This window comes from Mauremys reevesii, linkage group 10 (genome assembly GCF_016161935.1).
Source record: "Mauremys reevesii isolate NIE-2019 linkage group 10, ASM1616193v1, whole genome shotgun sequence".
NCBI lineage: Eukaryota > Metazoa > Chordata > Testudines > Geoemydidae > Mauremys > Mauremys reevesii.
This window is the reverse complement of record NC_052632.1, coordinates 78,280,127-78,302,225: the sequence shown is the minus strand read 5'-3', so window position 1 is coordinate 78,302,225 and position 22,099 is coordinate 78,280,127. Positions and strand designations below refer to the sequence as shown.

Below are 22,099 nucleotides of genomic sequence, written 5' to 3'. Positions count from 1 at the left end.
GTGGTTTCTTTCTTTATGGGCATTTCTGTTCTCAACACAGAGGAGAGGTAAAGGTGGGAGCTCAGACGTGGAGCCCATAGACAAGTGGCTAATTACACAAGGAATGGTGAGGATTTCACCAATTAAAATGAACCCTGTTCCCCACTCCCATTCCTTCTGTAGAATAACCATCCTGTGTTTACCTCTCCCACAACCTGCTGAACTACCCCAAATCAGACAGTACAAGGATTTTATTCCCCACCTGTATAATTGTCTAGGGGATGGGGAAAGATTAATATTCAGGGGGTAGGTCTCCCAAAATTCATTTTTATATTGCCCAGAGACCTGCAGCCCCATAAGTCTCTTGTTGGCCCCAGGTGTAACAGTTTCTACTGTCCATATTCACCTTCAAAACAGGGCTGGGGATCCTGTTAGTTCCTTTTACTGTCTCGATTTATATATGCAGTATCCACTTTTCAAGCATAAACACAAGCTCCGTGTATTTAATTCAGGGATGGGTCATTTTCTAGGCTCATTTTTGAACTCCTTTAATAGCAGCCCACTCCTGTGGCACTTAACTTCATGTGCTGAGCTCACTATGGAGTTTGCAGAATCAAACCTAATTGGATTGAGTAGAATAGGAGAAGGGTACTTCTGTGTCCTTCTCTTTTTCTGCTTATCCTAAAACAAGGGAACCTGAGTGTGCTAGCTGGATTGATATGTTCCATTGGTACTGGCAAATGTCCCATTAAGGAATATTTCCTGCATTAAGGCTTTCAGGATTGGACTTTATTGGGAGGACCTGGTGCAGTGTTTCCAACTCTGGCAGTTTTATTGAGTCTCGTGATACTGGTGTTTTACTTTAAGCATCACATCCTGGAGACAGCTGAGCAGTTGAGAATCTCAGCATTCATTTAAATAATAGTTCTGTGCTCTGATGCTTATGATGAAAAGTTTGAAAGTGTGACCTGAGTGCACCTTAAAGGCTCAGAAACCAGAGGGAAATAAAGAGAACCCAACAACTGTTTTAAAATAACTCATGTTTAAGTCTGTCTTGATTCCGGGTGGGAGGAGAGGGACTGACTCATTTGTTAATGGTTGAGGTTGCAATACTGTTGTGACCTGCTTTCAGATATAAACACACACATCGTTAGGAGGAGTGGTCAAGGTCCTGACATGAGACTTATTGCAGGTTTGTAGGTATGTGTTTGGCTTAGATTTTTTTTTCAGGGGGGCGAGTGGGAAGAAGGGGGATTTTTTTTGGAAGCAGGCTGAGGCTTTTTACTATTAAGCTTTAGAGCTGAGACTATCAAAAGAGCTTACAGGGGCTGGGTATCCAATTCCTACGGAAATTCAGTGGGGGCACCGAACTCCTGGAGGGGCCTTTGAAGATCCCAGCCTAAAGGGGACATATTGGGAGAAAAATTAAGGTCCGGAAAGTAAAGGGTGTAGGGCATCAGAACACATGCTATTAAATTAAATGAAATTGATGGATACTAAATGGAAGAATATAACACAAGCCCAGGTTTTTAAGTGAGGTGTGTGAAACTGCACGTTGCCTAAAACATGCATGCCAGTGCCCAGTGGAAACACAGCAATCGGATATTTAGGCATGTACATAGCCAATAAGGTGCTTGACTTGGTCACATTCGTTTGCAAATGCCTGAGTGCGTGCTGGGTTCTCTGTGTGTGTGTCAGGAGCACACTATGTGCCTGGTTGTGTGCACCTAACTTTGAAATGGAACTCTGGTTCCCAGTGTTTGTCAGACCCACAATTACTGATATAAGCTTGAAAGAGCTGTAAAAGGAATGAAACCTGCTTCTCCACTGATGCCTTTGGAAGCAGTTCCCTGTGATGCTGGCTGGTCTGTGGAGCTGTAGCAGCCACTGATGATCTATTCCATTTTGTTTGAGGCTCATCCATTATGAATAATCCTGTGATTTGAGTTAGTTCCCCATGTTTGCTCTTCCACTGTTTACAAGTGCAGGGAAGCATGAAATTAGTGCCCCTGCTGTTCAGTCCACTCAGGCCACTGCCTTATTAAAAACCCAAACACAATATCTGCTTATTGGCTTGTGGTTATTCGGCCTGGAAAAAAGGATACTGCAGCATTCATGGAAGCACGCAGGTTTCGGGGGGATCTGGCTGCCCTAGTATGAACAAGGTGCCAGTTTCTGCCCTCACAAGGTGCTCAGCCTTGTTCATATTATATCCCTACAATAAAACAGGACTAATCATTAACTCAGTTTCTCTCAACCAGCTGTCGTTCTTAACCATATTTATTAATCCCACTTCGTAGTATTTACAGTGTAAATGGAATAACTAGCATCCTAGTCCTGAACTGCTCTGTGTTCAAATTCTTTGGAAACTTTTTGTACTGTTGAGATATGGAAAAGAGGGATGATATTGACACACCTCTCAACTGTGTCTGTGCAACGTTAGCAATGTTCAAGGGGAGGTTTTTAAAAAGCTGCCAGAGCATCATTTAAACTTTTCATGAACCGGCACTTGGGGTTGCCTTTTTTCCAAACTGTGACAGCCGTAATTTAGGTTTCGTTCCTTCCCCCCTCTCTCTCCCCCACCCTCTTTGTGCCATCCCCCAGCACCATACCCGCATGCATAAGAAGTTCACTCTAGGACTCTGTGCACACTGTTCTAGTGAACTTTGCACTATTTTCTCCTGCTTATGGTGCTAGCCCGTTGGGGGCACCAGGCAGGAATATTTTGGGGGGCTGCCTACGCAACACATACTTGAGCTGCTTGGGGTCCTAAGCATTTGCTTAGTCTGCTTACACCTAGTGCCGGCTCTGACTGAAGGTAGGGCAACAGTACTTTAGTGCACGTAGTTCCAGCGTGTCTCTCCTAGATTTGAACAGCTGCCAAAGTGTAATGAAGATGTTGGTTTGTCTGAGTTATCTACACGCTACCTAGCAGCATGCCAGCCGGGTGCCTGTTACGTAAGTCAAAAGCTTACATCGCATAAGCCACCCGCTCTACTTTACAATTCAAAGCCACCACTGTTGCCAGCAGGTCAGTAGCCAAATTGTTTGGGATAAAAAACCAAACCAGAATTCACCTAAAGCTAAAAACAAACTGCTCTCCGCAGCGCATGCTAAAAGACACGAAGCTGGCAGGGGAAGGGACGAGCTAGGAAAATAAACTTTCGGTGAAAATAGCTTCAAACGTGCCCAGATGAACTCCCTCAGCCAGAGTTTTTGGAGATCTTTATTTCCCTTAGCGGCAGGATCCCTCTCCCCGTCCTCAGTACACACAGGGCCAGTTGAGTCACTTCCTTCTGAAGACAATGTCAAGCTCATTGTCTGTCATTTCACTGTCGCTTTTCCAGGGATTCTGTAAAGCGCTTCCTACAATGTTCTGAAAAGGCTAATTCCCTGTACCCATGATGGCTTCAACTGCCTGGGCTTGCCCGACCCATAAGATGTTGCATCTTATTTACAACGGTTCGGGCACAACAGGCTGTGTTAGTGAACATACATGAGTTAAAACCTCCACTGCAGTATATGCAGTAAACACACACAGTTACAAGTTGCAGACAATCAAGTAGCCAATTGAATTGTTTAACATTAGGATACACTTTAGCTGCATGAGGGTCACTGCAGCCTTAAAAAGACAAGATTGAAGGATTCCTCTGAAATAGGTGTCATCACACATGCCTTAGAGCTCTGCTGCTACCATAATATATCATCCGAAGAATTTTTGATCACCAAGCGAGGGAAGAAATGAATAGCAGCTAAGCAAGTATTGATGTCAGTTGTATTAAATATCCAGAAAGGAACAGAATTAGTTAAGCTTGTACAAGGCTGTAATCTAGAGACTAGTAGTATGAACCTTGTTGGACAGACAGTCTAAGAGCATTAATGAGTTCACCTAGAGACTCGAGGTGTCATTTCATACCTGCTTCTTTTCCAGCAGGATCCTATTGAGTAGAAACATAATTTATGTTGTTAACAACACCGCAGGGCCTTTTTAAGGGTAGAATATTGGATGTTATCAGCACTAAGAAAATGGTTTGGCAGTATTTCTTTGGTGGGGTCTTTATTGCTGATGAAACCACAAACAAAAACTGCCTTCAAATAATGGTGTCTAACTTTAATTCCAAGTTTCCTTGGATTTTATGGGTTGAAGGTTCATCCTCTGTTCTCTTACCCCTCCTTTTTCATCTTTCTCCATTGTCCAAGTGATCTCACTAATTTTGGAAAAACCCTACGAAATCGCAAAGAATTTTAACAATCCGTCCTTAGTTTTTGAACTGAAGTCTATTCTTAATGTTGCTTGATTGTTTTATAGGTTAATTCCCATTTTCTGTTTGTATGTAGACTTTTGAAAAAAATGTATTGCAATAGCTTTATAAAATAACCCTCCTTTAAAACAAAACATCTTAGGGGCCACATAAATACACGAGAAAGCGAGACAGTAGTTTAAAACTCCGAGGATGGTTTTTAAATTGCCGCTGGCTGAATAATTGCACGGCTGAGGCTCGTGTCTGAAGTCAGTAATCTCCACAGCTATTAAACCAACTAGTCAGCTCTGCAAGACACAACTTGTTCGTGGAGGCTAGCAAGTCAAAAACTGTCTACAGAATCTCTCTTCCTGTTAATGGCAGTTTTAGCTAGTTCTCAGCAACTTGGAACCACTGCCTTCAGCATCATACATGCACAATCCAATTTGTCCTTGCAAATTATAAAGGGAGACTTGTCCTGCCCAGAAATCTGGCCTATTCCAATCTAAACAGCAAGTGCTTCTGTGGTGTTCAGGATCTTCATACCATTACTGAGTCAGTTACTGGGCAAACTGCATCTGTGCCCCCTCCTGGTTCGGTCAAGTGCACCCTGGCCTCAACCCTCTAGCCATCACCTGTCTCTGGGTGGAATCACATGATTCTCCCACTCACACTGGGCCTAGTTTACCAGCTGTTTTACCATCATCCACACAGGGATCCTGGTAGAACTAACTTCCCTGAGCCTCTTCCATGGAGCTTTGCTCTGTCACCTTGTCTCCCCAGCTTAGTGACCTCTTCCTGGACAGCCCTTGGCAACTCACCCCCCTTCTTTTCCTCCGAAGGCTCTGTTTAGTGTTTAGTCTCCCTGCCTCCCAGCTGTGCCACTTCAGCTTAGAGCCTGCAACATGCCATTGTCTTACAAGTGTGTGCTGGGGTGTCCTTATTTAGGTCTATTGTGTTACTATCCTGTTTGCTCTTTCCACAGCCCCTCTGTTAAGTTAGATCCATACAGTCCTACAGGAACTTCTAAGAGCCCAGTGTACAAGAACTTCCCTCGCTGACCAATCATACGCAGCATCAATACAACTGTTAAATCCAAGTATCCATAACATTGTTACAGCCCAGATCCACGTCCCTAACCATTACAAAGCAGGAGATGGTGGTTTTTATCATAATGTGTGATAGCTCAGTGGTTTGAGCATTGGCCTGCTAAACCCAGGGTTGTGAGTTCAATGCTTGAGGGGGCAATTTGGGGATTTAGTTGGGTATTGGTCCTGTTTTGAACAGGGGGTTGGACTAGATGAGCTCCTGAGGTCCCTTCCAACCCAGATATTCTATGACTCTGTGGCTGTCTTCCTACCTATTCATAAACAATGAAGAGAGTCCTCTTTAGGCAAACTACCTTAGTAAGATTCGTGGAGACTCTCCTGTGGAAGAAACATTTTGGAATAATTTACTTTTGATTCTGAAGAGTTTATCCTCAATTTGGTCATTCTGGGTTACATTCTCTCTGGAAGGACTGATCAAATTGGCTTCATTTGCCTATGGGAAGACTGCAGTATTTGAGCCCCTTTGTTATGTTTGTTACTAACCTTAGACAATGGTTAATGTCCATTTAAAAAAAAAAAGTGGGGGGTGGGGGAACATGGTTCTAAAGTTCAATATTTCAAAATGTAATCCATATCCAATATTCTATCCTCGAAAGTGTTACGTGATCCAGATTAGAGCCATCAGTCCGCATTGATGCCTTTAATGTGTAATCAAAAAGTTCTCACATCTGGTCACATTCTCCATAATCTTTTGTTTTGGTTTTGTTAGCCTCACTGTTCGTAATTGACCTTTAAGTGTTGCTTTATTTGCGTGCTATTTGTATTTTGTTGCTTTTTTCAGTGCATCTTACAGCTTATTTTGTGGTTTTTTGTTTTGTTCTTTTCCATCTTATTTCTGGCATTTCCCATCATTCTGTGGCCATGATTGTGGATGTATTTTGGTTTTGCCTGCCTTGCTGTGTCTCTTGCTGCACTCCATAGATCCCCGTTGCACAGTCCTCTGTCATGGATGACATTGAGGAGTGGCTCAGTACCGACTTGGTGAGACTTGACTTTTTATATTTTGTTTTTCATGTAGGAAGTAGCACTTGTGCATATGCATAACTTTTAAGGCAAGCTATTGGTGCTCCTCTGTGGGAGGGAATGACACCGTATAAAGCATATCTTTGGGTTTTTCCCCCAGAGAAGGAGATCAGTAAGTACATAGACTTATAGCTGCCATTTGCAGTCACCTCATCCAAAACACGTTTCTGAGCTGCTGTTGTATTTTCACGTCTCCATTCTCAGTGCCACAGAGGTGGTATGATTGTCAGGAATTTGGATTTAAGGAGCCCAATTAAGGAAAGCATTTAAGCACATGCTGAAGTCCACCTTTATTTAACACAGTATTTAAGCACATGCTTAAGGCCTATTGAAGTCATTGGGATTTAAGCACATGCTTAATTTTAAATCTGTGCTCAAGTGCTGTGCTGAATAGCTGGACTGCTGAATCGGGGCCTAGGTTCTTTACAGTTAAACAGTAAATCTTACCTGTCTCCATTTAAATTGGTTTGACAGCAGTGGCACACTTTCAGGAACTTTTAAATGTCTGTTCTCTGCCCCTGCACTCCTCTTCTTTTGGCTAATGTCATTTTACAATCTTGAAACTTCACTGAGGGAGGGAGGGGAGAGTTTCTCTGCTGATTTTTGCTTTTCCCTATTTCGACAAATGTTTAGTTCAGCCTCCTGTTCCCCAGTTCAAGGGAGCCCAAAGTACATGACTAGGCCTTGTCACGGAATACTTCAAGGAAGTAACATCAGTACAGCTCAGTTGATGGACATGGTAGAGCAAACAATAGCGTTGTACACTAAGCCTTGGCTACGTGCTCATTAAAAAAACTTCTGTACAATAGAATGATGCTTACACCTTACATGATGCTTAATCGTCAAAGTATTAGTCTTCCCAAAACCCTGGTAAGGCAGGTGGTATTCCCGTTTTACAGATGGGGAAAGTGAGGCAGAGAAGTTACTCCTCACTTCCAAAGGAGACTAGATTTGTGTGGGGGTTAAAATACTTGATAGTGTCATTTTATTTTTTCATGTGGTAATTATTTGAAAATTATGCCACCTAGTTAGGATTTATTACAGTTTCCTTATTTAATCATTGTGAATTCTCAAATCCTGGTGAAACACATGCTAGATGTCTAAAGGTAAAAATGTGACTAAACTTGTGGCATGTTAACCATTGCTACTTCTCCTGGCAACAGACGAGCTCCCTATCATTTTATTTCAGCCTGCCCATCTTATTCTTGTCTTCGTTCGTGGCGTCACATGCTTTACAATCAGCTTTTTTTCCCCCCCTCAATCATGAATTCTAAATCCAAAATGAACCATCCATTTTATTCAGAAAAAATATTGTCCCTAAACACTTCATGGGGGGGGGTGTCTACCTCATTTGATTAAGCTTTTAAATACGATGCAATATTAACAAAAGCCTCAGCCATAATGTCCTAAAGGAATTATAAACAGGTGAGGTGGCATCTCCTGTAGCTATTCAGTTTTGTATCAGGTTATGGCTTCTCTTGATAAGAAAAGGCCTGCTCTCTTGGAAGTGGAGAAGATGGCGATTGACTGACTGTCACTCAGATCTAATGGGGAGTGCACTGATCATGGGTGTCACCAATAATCAATAGCACCATCATTTGGACTATTTCTCTTGCTCTGCAACACAGAGCAATACTGGGTCGTTCATCTGCCTCCCGACATGAGCACCATGTGACTCATCTAGGTCATCTTGTTCCAGTAGTAGCTGTGGTTAAATAAAGGGACAGAGGCAATGAATGGTTTGGGTTACTTGTAAACATGCTTAGGGTGAAACTGAAAGCGAAGTGAAGTACATATGTTCATACTTGTTTCTTTGTTCCAACTGCAGAAAGGAGAAGAACTGGAAGAAGGTGTGACAAGTGAAGGTAAGCAGGGAAGCCTCTGGCTTTCAGAGCTGTCTCAGTCCAATGCTTTTGAGCAGAATATCCATATTGCTCTCTTCTGATACAATCACCCAGCAGAGATCCTCTTCCAATCCACCAAACTCATGGTAGCTGATGTTCCATAGTGCATCCTTCTGGAGCATCTTCCCTGAAATGGATGGGAAGTGGTGGAGAATTTCAGGAGGGAACTACAAAAAACCCATGCTGGTTACCCTGGTAGTTTTCTGTGCTTCACGTCGTCTTCACTGTAGCTGTGTAGTGCCTCTGTAGCAACATATGAGACACTGAACTCCCTAAGCAGTTTGAAATGATTGTCCTCTGTTTATATCAGGATGGGATGTTTCTGTTCCCAGTCTCCAGGACTCTTTTCTCTCGCCCACCCTGCCTCCTGGTGGAAGGAACTGAGTTTTTTCTTCCTTTTCATCTCACCACCTTCCCCTTTTATTTCAAATCTCCCCTCTGCTGATCTAACTGCCATGTGGCAGCTCCCTGGCAGATGGGCATAACCGTGTATATTTATCCTTCTTGCCCCAGCGATCAGGCACCTTGAGCAGCTTTTATTAGTTACTTTTAGAGAAGTGGATTAATCAAGAGCTGTGTAAATGAGCATCTTAAAACGAGCTGTTTTAAAAGGGTTAAATCAAGAGCCCAGAAAGCTCCTATTTTTAGCCTCATTAACAGAAAAAATAATTCTGCAAAAGCAGCTGCACTGGCTTTGAGGAGCAGGAGAAGGCAGGGCAGACAGCAGGATATATCCAAACAAGAGAGCAATCTTTTAAAAAAAAAATTTAAAAAATGCAGTAGCCGTATCCGAGCAGTAAGACATGTTGGGACATATTCTGTTGGCTCTGTGGGGGTAGATGCCATGCTTCCAGGGTGTTAACTGGTTAATCCTGATGTAAACAGTGCATCTGATTTCTGAACTTCAGTGAGACACCATAGTTAATGTATAAGTCGAGGGTTAATGAAGCATGCCCTGGCATGCCATAGAGCTGTAACGAGTTACGCACACTATATAGTGCTCAGTAAAACACAAGCCCAAGAAAATGTCCTCGCTGCAATTTTTCCACTGTCCCTGGACATGCCTCACTTGTACTGTGTGTTCCCAGACGTTGTTCCTGCCCAACGTGCCCGCACGCGATGCTCCGAAACCAATCATGGCATGTGATTTGCCCATGTGCTTTGCTTAGCAATTGAGTATGTGAGAGAGAGCAAAGCTCACTTAAGGGATTCTAAACTCCATAAGAATGGTGTAAAAATATTGACAGGCAGGACTCAGATACCATCCACTGGCGTGTAGGAAATGTTCATTCATAGACTTAAGGTCAGAAGGGACCATTATGGTCATCTAGTCTGACCTCCTGCACAACACAGGCCACAGAATCTCACCCACCCACTCCTGTAACAAACCCCTAACCTATGTCTGAGCTATTGAAGTCCTCAAATCGTGGTTTAAAGACCTCAAGGTGCAGAGAATCCTCCAGCAAGTGACCCGTGCCCCATTCCTCCCCCTTTCCCCACCCACAAGAATAGCACTTGATGGTGTGTATATATATATATACCATCAATACTATATTTGGGATTGCACCCTTGACTGGCATTTGAGTTTTGATCCACTCTGCTGTCTAAACTGTATTACTGGGAGGCTCCTTTCTAAGGCTGTCTGTACCCTCGTGTGAGGAAGCCATACTTGTGCATGTGGCTTGTGTCTACAAAAGGTTGGCCCAGGGGATTGACAGTGGGGACAGAGAATGGGTTCTCAGCGTAGGGCTCGTAACCCCATATTGACAGCATTCCCCCTCCCATGTAGCAAGGTGGGAGGAGGTCATTCCAAAGTAGAAAAAATTGAGACCCACTGGTACAGAGCCTTTCACTTTTGTCAGTGGTTCAAATCTATCCCAGATTGGCCGTGACCATAGGTATCTGTTACCATCAGATTGCTGTACCGGGGGCCTTGTGTGAAATGAGTTTGGGTCTCTGTGCTAGTTCTGGTAGTGGATTCTCTGGCATGGATACCTGTGCTCTGGGAACTGGACTAGCTGCTCACTTTGTTGGCAAGCTCAGCAAAGGGATGAGAGGTTTTGATGGCCCGTGGAGACAAGTCTTATCCCTTGCGGGGTCAAGGATGGACCACACTGGGGCAGGGGGCAGCATGAGGAAGCTTTCAGCGATACTGCCTATGCTCTGCCTGTCCTGTGCATACCCAGAGAACAGTCAGTGCACTGCTAGGTTCATGCAGAGGATGATCCCTAGTTCGGCCTTAACTCTGATTCTTCTCAATGTTTTTTGCATTGCAGAGTTTGACAAATTTTTAGAAGAACGAGCCAAAGCTGCCGAGACGGTCCCAAATTTACCTTCTCCTCCGCTGGAGGCCCCCACTCCTCCTACGAATCCTTCAGGCAGGAAGAAGCAGGAGCGCTCAGAGGATGCCCTCTTCGCACTGTAAAGAGCACTCCTGGCTACCATCCCCGTGCTCTGCAGAAGAATGTCTCTGTACAGTCACATTGTCCTCTCACGGTTCTTGGCTAACCATGACCCCTTTGCCCTCCTGGTTTCATCAATTGCTTCTCTTGCTTATCTCTAAAACACCCTCCCCCCCCCCAGCTGACTTTTGTATTAAAGGCCAGCTCTGCTCCTGCCAGACCACAGTTCTCCAGCTTAACCTGCCCCCCTCCCATTCCCATCCAAGCTGCATAAGAACAGCTCTGAATGCCGAAAACCCCTTTAAAACGCATGAGTGTTTCTTTACCTTGTTGATATGAAAGTGTAGAGAGAGCAGCCTTGCCTTTGACTTACATAGGGACCATCCCCTTCTGCAGGTAGGTGCTTCCGAATAGGCCGGTCTGAGTGTCAATCCACATGTAATTGACTGAAACGGAATGGAAATGTATTTGAATTTTAGATACAAATGTCAAGCTATCAGCTTCTAATAGGTTTAGACAGCAAAGAACAACAGCTTTTCCCTTTCAACATGTGCTTCACAAGTTAAATTTCGCCCCCCTGCTCCCAAATCTCCTAGTACCGCATGGTGGTTGCTTTTCTCCACTCTGTGGTGCTTCCAGTGTGTAGTCTCTCGGGGTTTTTTTCTCTGCGTTGATCTAAGCTTGCTCTGATTTGAAAGCAATTTGTTAGCTTTGTCCAGCAGAGCCATGAATAGGAAAATGCTGGGATAAATGGCTATTGTAACACTAGATATCATATGAAGTATTTCACTCATTGAGGGAGCTTTTCCCCTATAGTATTTCGTCTAGAATGTGTGCCTTTTTTAAACTATTACATTTCTCCTTAGCTGGAGAATGGTTCTCCAGTAATTAGCTCTGATGGTAAGCAGGCTCTGCCTTCATCTCCTCAGCTGTTTGAATAACATCCATGCAACTGGATGGGACTGAAAGCCGTAATGGGTGTGACATGTTTGCTGAATGTCCCTGGTATGCCCTGTAGCACTGGAGGGGTAAAAACAGAAATGTTGTTAGAGGTAGGTCATTAGAAAAAGGGGCCAGAGTTGTGATTTCTTGTAGGAGACTTCCTAGACAAATGGATACTGGGGGAAAGATTTGAACCGGCACTTCGGCTGTGCATATTGGAGAGGCAGTTCTTTATTTTCCTGCTAGAAGGTTTGGGCTTAAACACTGGCTGGCTGCGGTCGTATTGTATGTAATGTGAAATAGACGTGGGATGCCCTTTGCCGTCTCTGCCTCCCTAGTGTTGAGGTGCCTGTCCCCCTGCCCTCTGCCTGCCTGCATGCTTGGATTCTGTTCCCTTTGTTCATCAGAGGAATAAACTAACAATGCTGTCCTCCTTGGAGCTGCCCCAAAGGATTCTGCAGTGTATGTTTACCTTGTGGAGACCGGCATTTCCAGTGTAGTCCTATGCTACTCTCCCCCACGCCTGCCCCCTCACATACCCTGCACAGATTCCTGGGTAGCAAGCCAGTGGAGCAAGATGGAACAATAGAGTCCATACACTTGAGAGCCGAGTTAACAGAGGTGCTGTATCAGCTAAACACACTTGCACCTTGAACGCTGTTTCTCCCAACTCACATGCCGTTGTTCCTGAGGGCAAGAGAATTTTTAGGCGGCAAACTGCGTTTTGATTTGGCACGTCATGACTTCCCTGCGTACTGCGCTGTGTGCGTGCACCTCTCACCTGCTTTAGACCACACTTTGAACCATTCTTACAGTCCAGTGTTTGGATTTAGCTAACGCTTCTCTCCCCCGTGCCGGCTCCCTGAATGTTTATCTGACATTGGTTTTATTCTGGTCAGTCTCCGTTAGCCTGCACGTGTAGGGTACTTCAGGTTTTGGCTAGGCAGTGATATATGCATGAAGCGTTGTCAGTCCCCTAATGGCCCACTGCAGTGTGTTCGTCTAGAGACGCAGCAGTGAAGCAGAATTGTCCATGTTGACTCTTACCCTGAAAAACAAATGTAGCTTGCCACTAGGGGCAGACCTCGGGACAGGACCATGCATGACTTGGAGCACCAGTTCTAGAGGGGAGGGGGAAGCGCCATCTCAGCCTGCGTTTGTTGGCACAGAACAGCTTGGGTGCTGTTACGATCTCCGAAACAGGCCAGCTGGGGACGGGGCTGTTCAACAGTGTGTCTTGGAAGAGGAGCAAAGTAGGAAGTTGCAAGAGAATGGTTAGGGGGAGCGGGCGAGGAGAGAGACGGAGCAGGGGTTGACAGTGATGGCAGCTGAAGGAATGTGACTTGTAAGTCTTGCTGGATAGAAGACCAGGCAACGTGTGATTGGTAATGGGCTGCTGAGAAGGACTATACCAACTTGCTTAAAGACTTTGAGGGAGTGTGTGGTATGATCTCTAGTCATCCAAGCAGGCGTGGTTTCCTGCCCTTTCGTTCTCCAGCTGCCGCCTCCCTCCCTTGCCCCAGGCAGCCCTCTTCCACTCCCCCTTTTTCTCTCTGCCCCTCTCCTTCCATTGCTTCACCCACCCTTGGTTCATTCCTCTTCGTTTAGGGGCTGAGATTGTCCTTCCAAACCCCTGCACTGGTCTGATGTTCCTTCCCTGCTCTGGATGTGCCTGTTCTCAGCCAGCCCTGTGCTGTGCAGAATGTAGGCCTGCCTGCGAGTGGATTCAAAACTGGTGTCAGGACATGGAGATGGCTTGATCTAAGCACGTGGAATGAAACCATCCTTTGCCTCTTCTCTGCCACCCCACCCCCAACTTAAAATTCCAGCTGTGAGGGCTAGATGTGCTGTGCTCGGCTAGAAATTTGGTTGTTACCTGAGGAGGGGAGGGCCAGTGGGATGGGATCACTGTGAGGCCTGGAGATAAAATGTAGTGGTATTGGCATCATGTGATATTGCTATTGGAGATCTCCTGCGGAGTCCTCTTCCCCCAGAGAAAGACCGGTAATCTCCTTGCAGTTGTCCCTCACCTGCAGGGAAAGAAGGGGTTAAACCCCCTCCCCTCTCTACCATGCATAAACTAGAGTTGCTTCCTTGGAAAGAGACTGGTCCCTGGGGCACGATCTTGTAGAGCTGCTAATTGGCTGACTGCAGCCTCTGATAGGGGAAAAATAAAATGGAACAAAACAGATATGGCTGAGTGGAAATGTGCTGCGTGTTGCTGAGAGTCAAAGGGCCTCTGAGCTGTGCTGCTAACCTTACTAACCTCAGTCTCTGTGGGTTCCCCTTTGCCATCTGGTATTATCAGGGAAACAGACGTAACACTGGTTTCAGAGGGCAGCAGGTGTTGCAAGCTAACATCAGTTAGTTAATGGAGTGGGCTAGACATTAGCTAGGAAAATATCCCATCTTGGGAGACATGGGCGCACATGTTCGAGGAGGAGATTGCGGATAGTTGCGTTAACTTGTCCTCGTGCTCAGTCTTGCTTCTGTTCGGACCTTTGATAGATAAATTATTTAAGAATCACCAGTTCGCTCGTGCGCATTCACCCCTCCTTGCACCACCTAAAGAGCCCTGCTATCCAGGCAGGTCAGATCTGGATCCTAAAACCCTGGGGCCTGACTTGGCGTGCTGAGCACTCATGAGGGCTGTAGAAGTCAACAGGAGCTGCGAGTGCCCAGAACGTCTGAAAGTCGAGCCCATGGCCTGTGTTGCAAATGTCCGAGGTACTGCTGGAGCTTTCCAGTGTCCTGCATCAGGATCTCCCCTCCTCTCCATTCTGTTCATTGTGATTTGCAAGAATGGGAGCAGTGGAATCCCTTTGAGGAAAGGAATGGCTTGTTCCATTTGTCCTTGGAAAGTGGTTACCCCAATTACTCTTCCACCCCTTTATTGTAAATGCTTCCTCTACACGGGTGAGGAGAGAACTGACAGGGCTCTGGTATTCATGGGTGAAGGGGAAGGCCGTGTCAGAGAAGAGCAGCATGACTCAGCAGAAAGCCTTTCTCTATAGTGTTTAGAAATCATAGCTACATACTCAGTGACACTAAATTAACGTTGGGATCCACTGTAAGTTCTAACGATACTTTATTCTAGGTTCTAGTATTTATTTTGTCAAGATATGCTTTCCAATGTGTTTTTTAACATCTTCTGTTAACTCCTTGTGTGCTGAGATGTAAAAAATGAATTGTTTCTATTTAAATATACCTCTTTTGGGGTTTGTTTTAAATGTTGCGTGTAGATTTCAGGTGCATCTTTGGGGAGTGTAATAGATGCAATGTGCTGTACAGACTTTTAGGATGTTTAACGCGTATGCAAGGTTCAAGGGAGAAAAAGCTCATAAAAACATAGCATGGTCCCTCTTAAAGGGCAGAGAATGTATGTTAAGTGGTCCGAATTGGACCATCATGTAGCCTCCAATGTCCCTTTCTCCTGCCAACTTTAATAACCCTGTCCCCCAAATTACATTGACCAAATCAGCTCGGGTGCCAGCATTTCAGGTTTTTTTACACTTCCAGGCGGAGGGAGTTTTTAAGCTGGTTCCACCTTAAATGGAGGACTTCACGCAGCCCGACACAGTGATGAGACTTGGTTTCCTCCAGTGGTGTAGCAGTGGATCTAGACGGGGGGCTTCCAAAGGCACAGAGGGAGTTAGCTGCCCAAGTCGTGTTGGATTTTAGTGGGAGCTGTGCACCTCCTTGACTCCGGTGGAAGCCCCAGCCAGTCTGACCTGTATCTGCTGCTTCCCATTCGCTACTCTTCTGTTTCCACCAGTGAGGATGGTACATATGGTGGTGCTCCCATGTACCATTTTCTTCCCTTTTTGGCCTTGTAAATTCTAGGGCCTCCTGTGTTGTAGGGATGTGCTGTGGGGCAGGGTTACGCTGGTTGGCTTCATCCTTGGGCTGAGCTGATCAAGCTTGGTCTGTATTTGTTTACCTCCTCAGTACCAACCCCAAGGCTTGCAGAGGCTGCCCTGGGGGGAAAAAACAAAACTCAGGACAGTTTTTTCATGGAAATAATGAAGCAGCAATCGGTGGGTAAATCGCATTCTTCTTGCTGGTAACCCTTTGACTGCCATAGGCATCCTGTTGGCATCTTCCCACCGCCTTTGTCTGACTGGCCCAGTAGAAGAATGCTGGCAGAAAACCCCTTCCTGCGTGCATTTGTGAGCACTCCAGTGCTGCTACCGTCCACTTATTAACCCTCTCCTGTCCCTTTCGAACTGACCCCTGTAGGACCAGTTTGCCCCTGTGCTCACTGTCCACAACTTTCCACACACAGCGGGTTGTCCAGATCACATGCCCTTTGACATGGGACTTTCAAACCTCGCCACTCCCATCCCTGCCTCACACAAGCAGCAGCAGCAATTGCACTATCCATCTGGGCTAAGTGCAAGGCTCCATTTGACTGCGAGCTGGCTTTACCCACCCATTGCTCCCTCCTGCTGTCTCCACCTAGTCAATGGCAAGCATATGCCAAACGCACCCCCCACCCCGCTCTGTGTTTTTATAAGTGTGAGCTCTCCTTCATTCTGTAATGTTGTTATGAGCTACCATTAACACTACAAATGTAACCTGTGTAATAGCATCTCTCTGTATATTAAAGCTGTAGGCTTTCCAGATAAAAGTGGATAATATTTATTTACTGAAGATATTGAGTATTTTTTTGTTTGGGGGAGGGGGTAGGGAAAGGGGACTTAACTGTTAAAAAAATATTGACTATGTAAAAACAGAAGAAATACACACTAAATAAATGTGTTGCTGTCTTTATGTAGAAAGCCAGTGTGTCTATGTAAGGATGATCCAAGTGTATTAATCTACCATACTTACAGAAATCATCTCTCTAGTTTGGCTCTTGCATGTGCAATACTCCAATAAAAGCACTACTAGTGTGAACTGTACAGTGATGGCTGTGAATCTCTCTCTTAGATACACCTGGTGTCCTGCTTTCCTTTCCTCCTGCTCTTCCTAACCAGACCTCTGATAACGTTTATTTTTGTCCATAGCTGACTTGAGTTGCTCATCAGCCCCCCAAGACTCAACATATTTCCAGTGTTCCTTTCACATGATGCTCATTGTACAAAGCCGTCTTTCAGGTATCTTGAGTTGGTTTAAATGCACTAAGTCTCAGACTTGACCCGCTTTTAAAACATCCCGCTGGTGGGAGATGTTCTCTGCATTTGTGTTGAGGTGGCTCTAGTTCCTGTGGGATGGTGTTGGATTGACAACCTGGAAACCAAAGATCTGTCCATAGAACTGGTATAATATGGGCGATAGCAATGCAGGCTTCTCTTCACTACTCAGACCAGACCTCTAGGGAGCATGAGTAGAATGGAGATTGAAATCCGCACATCCTTGGCATCTGAAACAGACTGCAAATAGGTGCCAGTTCTGTTGGTGACACCTGTCCACCTAGTACCAAACAACACATTCATTTCATAGGGACCACTGAATAGTCCTCAGATGATCGCTCATTGACAATCTGATTTGGTGACCTAGTAGCAAGAGGGCATTATTAATCCCCTGTCCGTCTGGGTCCTTTTGTGTGCTGTGGATTCTAGGTAGACCCCTTCTTATAATGAGTCTTCTACCTTGCACCACAGAACTCACAATGCAAATGCTACCAGACCCCTATTCTGGGCACTTCCCCTGCTGGATGTGCAGGATCAGTAAACTGCTGAAAATGCTGTCTCCCTAGAGCTGTGTCCACTTGTACCATTCTACGGTGGCTGACAGCATACTCGGTACAGTAGTAAATGGAAGAGTAATTACTTTGCTAGTGTAGCGCTAGAAATGCCATGAAATACGTTTTCCAAATGCAAACAGGCAGGGAAAGAAATTGTGCTGTCTAGTAAAAGCAATAGTAAGTAGTTTAAAAACAAACAAAAAAATTAAACAAGTGTTTTTTAAAGTATGGAGTTTGCTAATTTGAACTGTTCTGAGAATTAAGCATTTCCCCTCGTAATAGCTGCAGGTTGGTTTTCAAAGCAGCTGAATTAAAGTGAAACAGGCTAACTTTGAGATATTGCAAATAAAGCTGTAGTGAAGTTAAGGGCTCTGATTTTCTCCCCCCCTCCCCCCGCCCCACACACACATTCCCCACTGGTTAGATTAAGAGTAGGTGAGTGGTGCTAATAATTGATGCCTTTGACAGTTAGCTTGTCCCTACTAAAGAACTGAAATTTCAATGGTTGTTTCAGACTCATCCATTCTACTGCTAGACAGGTGTTTAGAACTGATGGGCCACACACAGCCCATCCACTGCTGCTCCCATCGCCTTTCCAAACGTTGCAGTGGTTTGTTTACTGTTAGTCAGATCATCTGCCAGACTCTGTGTGTGTCAAATGCTCTGGCAGGAGGTGTAGTGCCCAGTTCTATTCAGGACAAAGGTGCATAGCTACTGTCGGCCTGACAGAGCAGAAATGGCATGAAAGTCACTAAGTTGTACATTCCCCAAACAACAAATGCTGGACTTGCGGTAGCACATTTTAGAATGCAAAACAAACATCAGCAGGAAGCTTTGCCTGGCTGCAGAATACAGCCCTGTAGGAAGTACAGGGGTGTAACAGGCCTTTGTTCTAAAGACCTGGGTTTGAATCCCTATGCATATTACAGATGGCGATGAGTGGTGCCATCCCATCCTCCTCTGACTGCATGGCTGAATCAAGCATGCTTGAGTCACTGCTCAGGAGAGGCCCACAGTGGGATGCATGATGGGAGGAAGTTCAGAGCACCCATGGCGCCTGAGTCTGTTTGCTGTATATATTTTGACTGTGTACATTTTCCTATAAAAGAAAAGGCACCAACACTGTTCTAGCAATGGATACTGTAGATCAGGACTGAGGTACATTAGCAAAGCCCTCTAGGGAGTTCAGGCCTGCAGTATAGTGACGCTGCATTCTGAGGAGCTGTGCGCGGACCCTGAAGTGGAATAGCTGGGTGTGCTGCAGGCCAGATTTACTGGTGGAGCTGTTGGACCCTGGCCCTGGGGGTGCTGAAGGTTGGGATGGGAGGTGCATGGGAAAGGCTGTTTGTATGGAATGCCAGGCTGGAAAGCAGCAGTGCAGGGGATGAATGGAGGTGCATCAACAGCTGCATAGGCAAAGCTTGCATGGCTACCTGAGTTTCTTGTCTACATAGTGTCTCAGCTAGGATGACCAGCTAGCAACTGTGAAAAAATCGGGACAGGGTGTGGGACAGTAACAGGAGCCTATAGAAGAGAAGGACCCAAAAATCGGGACTGTCCCTATAAAACTGGGACATCTGGTCACCCTACCCTCAGCACCGGAGTCTCTGAGCGCCTTGTGGTTGTGTTTGCTCTCACATCCTGCTCCCCCTGCTTGGCTTGGGGTGGGGTCAGTCCTTGAGGCACCTCGCGCTGGCTTCTGGAACCCTGTCACAGCCAGCACCGGCCTGGCCAGCTGGGCCCTGGGCTGGGTGACTCTGAACCACGTGCCCCAGCTGCTCCATCCCCTGGGGCATCGACATGATGTAATCGCAGCCGGGCCTGAGCTGTGACGCGAAATCACTCCACTCTGGCCGGGCTCGCCCATTGGCTGCTTCCCACTGGTTCTACAGGCGGGGTTTCCCTGCTTCTCAACCAAACTTCAGCGAGGGGGAGTCCCGCCCCTGAGTGTAGCCCATTGGTCGCCTGAAACGCGTCCCCGCCTATGGAGACTCGTCCTGTTTTAACCCCTTCTTGTCCACCCTAGCTGGCATTGTTCTACACGGGACCCTGAGGAAGCGTGTGTGGGTCTCAATAACCCCGCAATAGGCTGCATCCGCATTAGAAGGGGCTGAGCCCTGCAAAATTCTGCTTCTGCAGCGCAGGGAGCTTTCTGAGGGCCAGGAACAATAAATACTTGTCATGGTAATTCCTCAGGCTGGAGAGCCACTGTAGATTTTGTGTGTGGCCCAGTAAATGTTCAGGTCCATCTTTTAAGGCTGATAACTCCTGATCTTTCCCCTGTGCTGTGTAAGTCCGAGATCAGCCTGAGAAGCTCTTACTACCCGTTGGGATACACTTCAGGAACAAGTATCAGAGGGGGAGCCGTGTTAGTCTGCATCTGTAAAAGCAGCAAAGAGTCTTGTGGCACCTTATAGACTAACAGACTAACTTCAGGAACAGTAAGAGATTCTCTGAAAGAACATAAGAACAGCCGTACTAGGTCAGCCCAATGGTCCGTCTGGCCCTGTATCCAACAGTGGCCAGAGCCAGAACTTCAGGGGGAGTGTACAGAACAGAGCATTTGGAGTAATTCATCCCTGTCTTCCCCTCCTGGCAGGCAGGTTTAGGGTCACTCCAAGCATGGGGTTGCATTGCTGACCATCTTGGCTAGTACCCATTGATGGATCTTTGTCATAAACTCATCTAGTTTTGGCCTTCCCAACATCCCATGGCAATGAGTTCCACAGGTTGTGAAGTGTGTGGAAAAAGTACTTTTGTTTGTATTAAACCTGCTGCCTATCAATTTCCTTAGGTGATGCTTGATTTTTGTATTGTGGGAAAGGATACATAACATTTTTCCCCACACACACCATTCATGATTTTACAGACCTCCATCATATCCCCCGCCCTTCACTGTCTCTCTTCTAAGCTGAGCAGCCCTCATCTTCTTAGCCTCTCCCCATATGGAAGCTGTTCTATACCCTTGATCATCAGAGAAGGGGAAAGCTATTACATGATGCTTGCTACTGTGTCTTTTGCCCAAGAGGCTGAAGCAGAGGAATTTGCGTGCTCTAGACTTTAGAGCAGAGTGGTGAATTGGAACTCCTGGGTTCTGGTCTCATCTCCGCCTGGTAAATCCCCTATCTCTCTGTGCATCAGTTTCAAGCCTCTGCTGAAAGGTGCTGTAAGAAGAAAGGGTATTCTGCTGTGTGTAGGCCCCCACTTTCAGTGAGATACATCCACATTCTATGGCAGGGGTACACGTACATCATGTGTTGCTTGTGTTTAAAACATGGAACAAACTGAAAGATGCTGTCTGGATTGGAGACAAGCAGGCACCTGCAGGTTTCTTTCTCTGTGCATTAATATCATTAGTTTACAGCTAGCTCTAGACTGTGTCAGAGGGCTAGGAGCACCAGCCTGGCTGCTCATTACTGACAGGGAGTGAGGGGGCATGGAGGGATGCCAGCTAGTCATATCTTTCAGAAGCAGGTGGCTGTTCTTTGATACTTTCCACTGAATGACTGATGGTTTGTTTCATACCTGGGAACAATGGCCCTGCCTGAAAGATACTTATAAAGTCCTTTGCCACGGTTTTGGGTGAAAGCAGCTGTTATGCACACTGGGGTCAGGCAGAAGGGTATCTGATTTCATTCCAGGCATTGAAATAGGCAGAGACTTGTGACACATGCAAAAACCTTTCCAGTTCTGTCACCTCTAGACCATCCTTCAAGGCATGGTGTGAGACTGCATGCATAAAGCGTGAGTGCTTAGAGCCGTGCACGGATACAAAATTTGTATCCCCATCCAATCCGCAGACATGGTCTGCAGATATCTAGATATAAAATTTGGATCCGGATCGATCCGAAAACATAGTCCGTGGGTGGCTGCAGATAAAGTGGACAGCAGTAGATTGTCATGGCTCTACTAATGTCACTGACTTGATATGAGCTTATTAGATGATTACACGATGGTAACTACACCTCAGAAACAGCCCTGGGCCTGTTCAGGAGAGTTCTACTTTCCAGGTTCACCACCACCTCTTGCTTCAGAGTAAGTCTCCTTCCAAAGGGTTCTTGCTCGCAGGTGTATGTGAGCACTGACTTCTGCAGAGTCTCTCAGACAAGCTTTGCAGAGACTAATTGTGCTGTCTTCCTGGGCTGTTGCCTCCATTAATTCAGACTCCTCTTGGTGATAACACAAGGGATTTCTTTGAGATTTGTGGACCAGCTAGGTGGCACTGTCTCTAATCCTCCTCTTCCAGGCATTTGGAGTCCTGCAGCTCCTCTTTATCCTCCTTGTTAAACCTGCTAACTGTCTGTGAGAGCGGGGGAGTCATACCAGCAAATCATGCTGCAGAGCTGTGCACAAACCTAGGGTTAGGTTGCTACCCTGCAATCGATCTCTCTTAGGAGAGGGCTGCACATGACAAAAATAAATAGTCCCTAAAAGGCAGGCAGGGCTGGGGAAGGCTTTACTTTCCTCTGGGTCTCTTTCCTCACAGCAGTTTTATCTAAACCAGATATAAACCTCCTAGAGGGTGAGTCGAAAAAGGACACGGGGTGGCTACAGACTGCACATAGGGATCATTTTTTCTCCCCAAAAGCCAGGCCTCCTGAATGTTTCCTCCCCGCCTGGCGGTGTGTTCTCCGTGCCTATGGCAAACAGAAGGGGTAGCAATTCCAGCGATTGTTTTTCTAGTACAAGGCTGCTGCAGGGTAGGCGAGACAGGCTGTCGCTACATTGTGCTAAGCCCGGGGGCTTTCTGCTGTGAATAACGGTGGGTGGGGGATAGACTAGATCGGGATAGGGAAGCTACCTACAGAAG

The 22,099-nt window shown here is 46.0% G+C and overlaps 1 protein-coding gene across 4 annotated transcripts in view; it reads left to right on the top strand.

Moving 5' to 3' along the window:
- The window catches only part of TOM1L2 (target of myb1 like 2 membrane trafficking protein), a 66,125-nt gene extending 49,615 nt beyond the window's left edge, over nucleotides 1-16,510 (top strand). For 2 of the 4 annotated variants that reach the window (XM_039490955.1, XM_039490957.1), the window contains exons 13-16: nucleotides 41-106; nucleotides 6,251-6,310; nucleotides 8,181-8,217; nucleotides 10,533-16,510. In XM_039490955.1, coding sequence (XP_039346889.1) covers nucleotides 41-106; nucleotides 6,251-6,310; nucleotides 8,181-8,217; nucleotides 10,533-10,681 — 312 coding nt within the window. In that variant the 3' untranslated portion in view covers nucleotides 10,682-16,510. The remainder of the gene's footprint in view (nucleotides 1-40; nucleotides 107-6,250; nucleotides 6,311-8,180; nucleotides 8,218-10,532) is intronic. The other 2 variants (XM_039490956.1, XM_039490958.1) reach the window with 2 other exon arrangements.
- The last annotated feature ends 5,589 nt before the right edge of the window (nucleotides 16,511-22,099 follow it).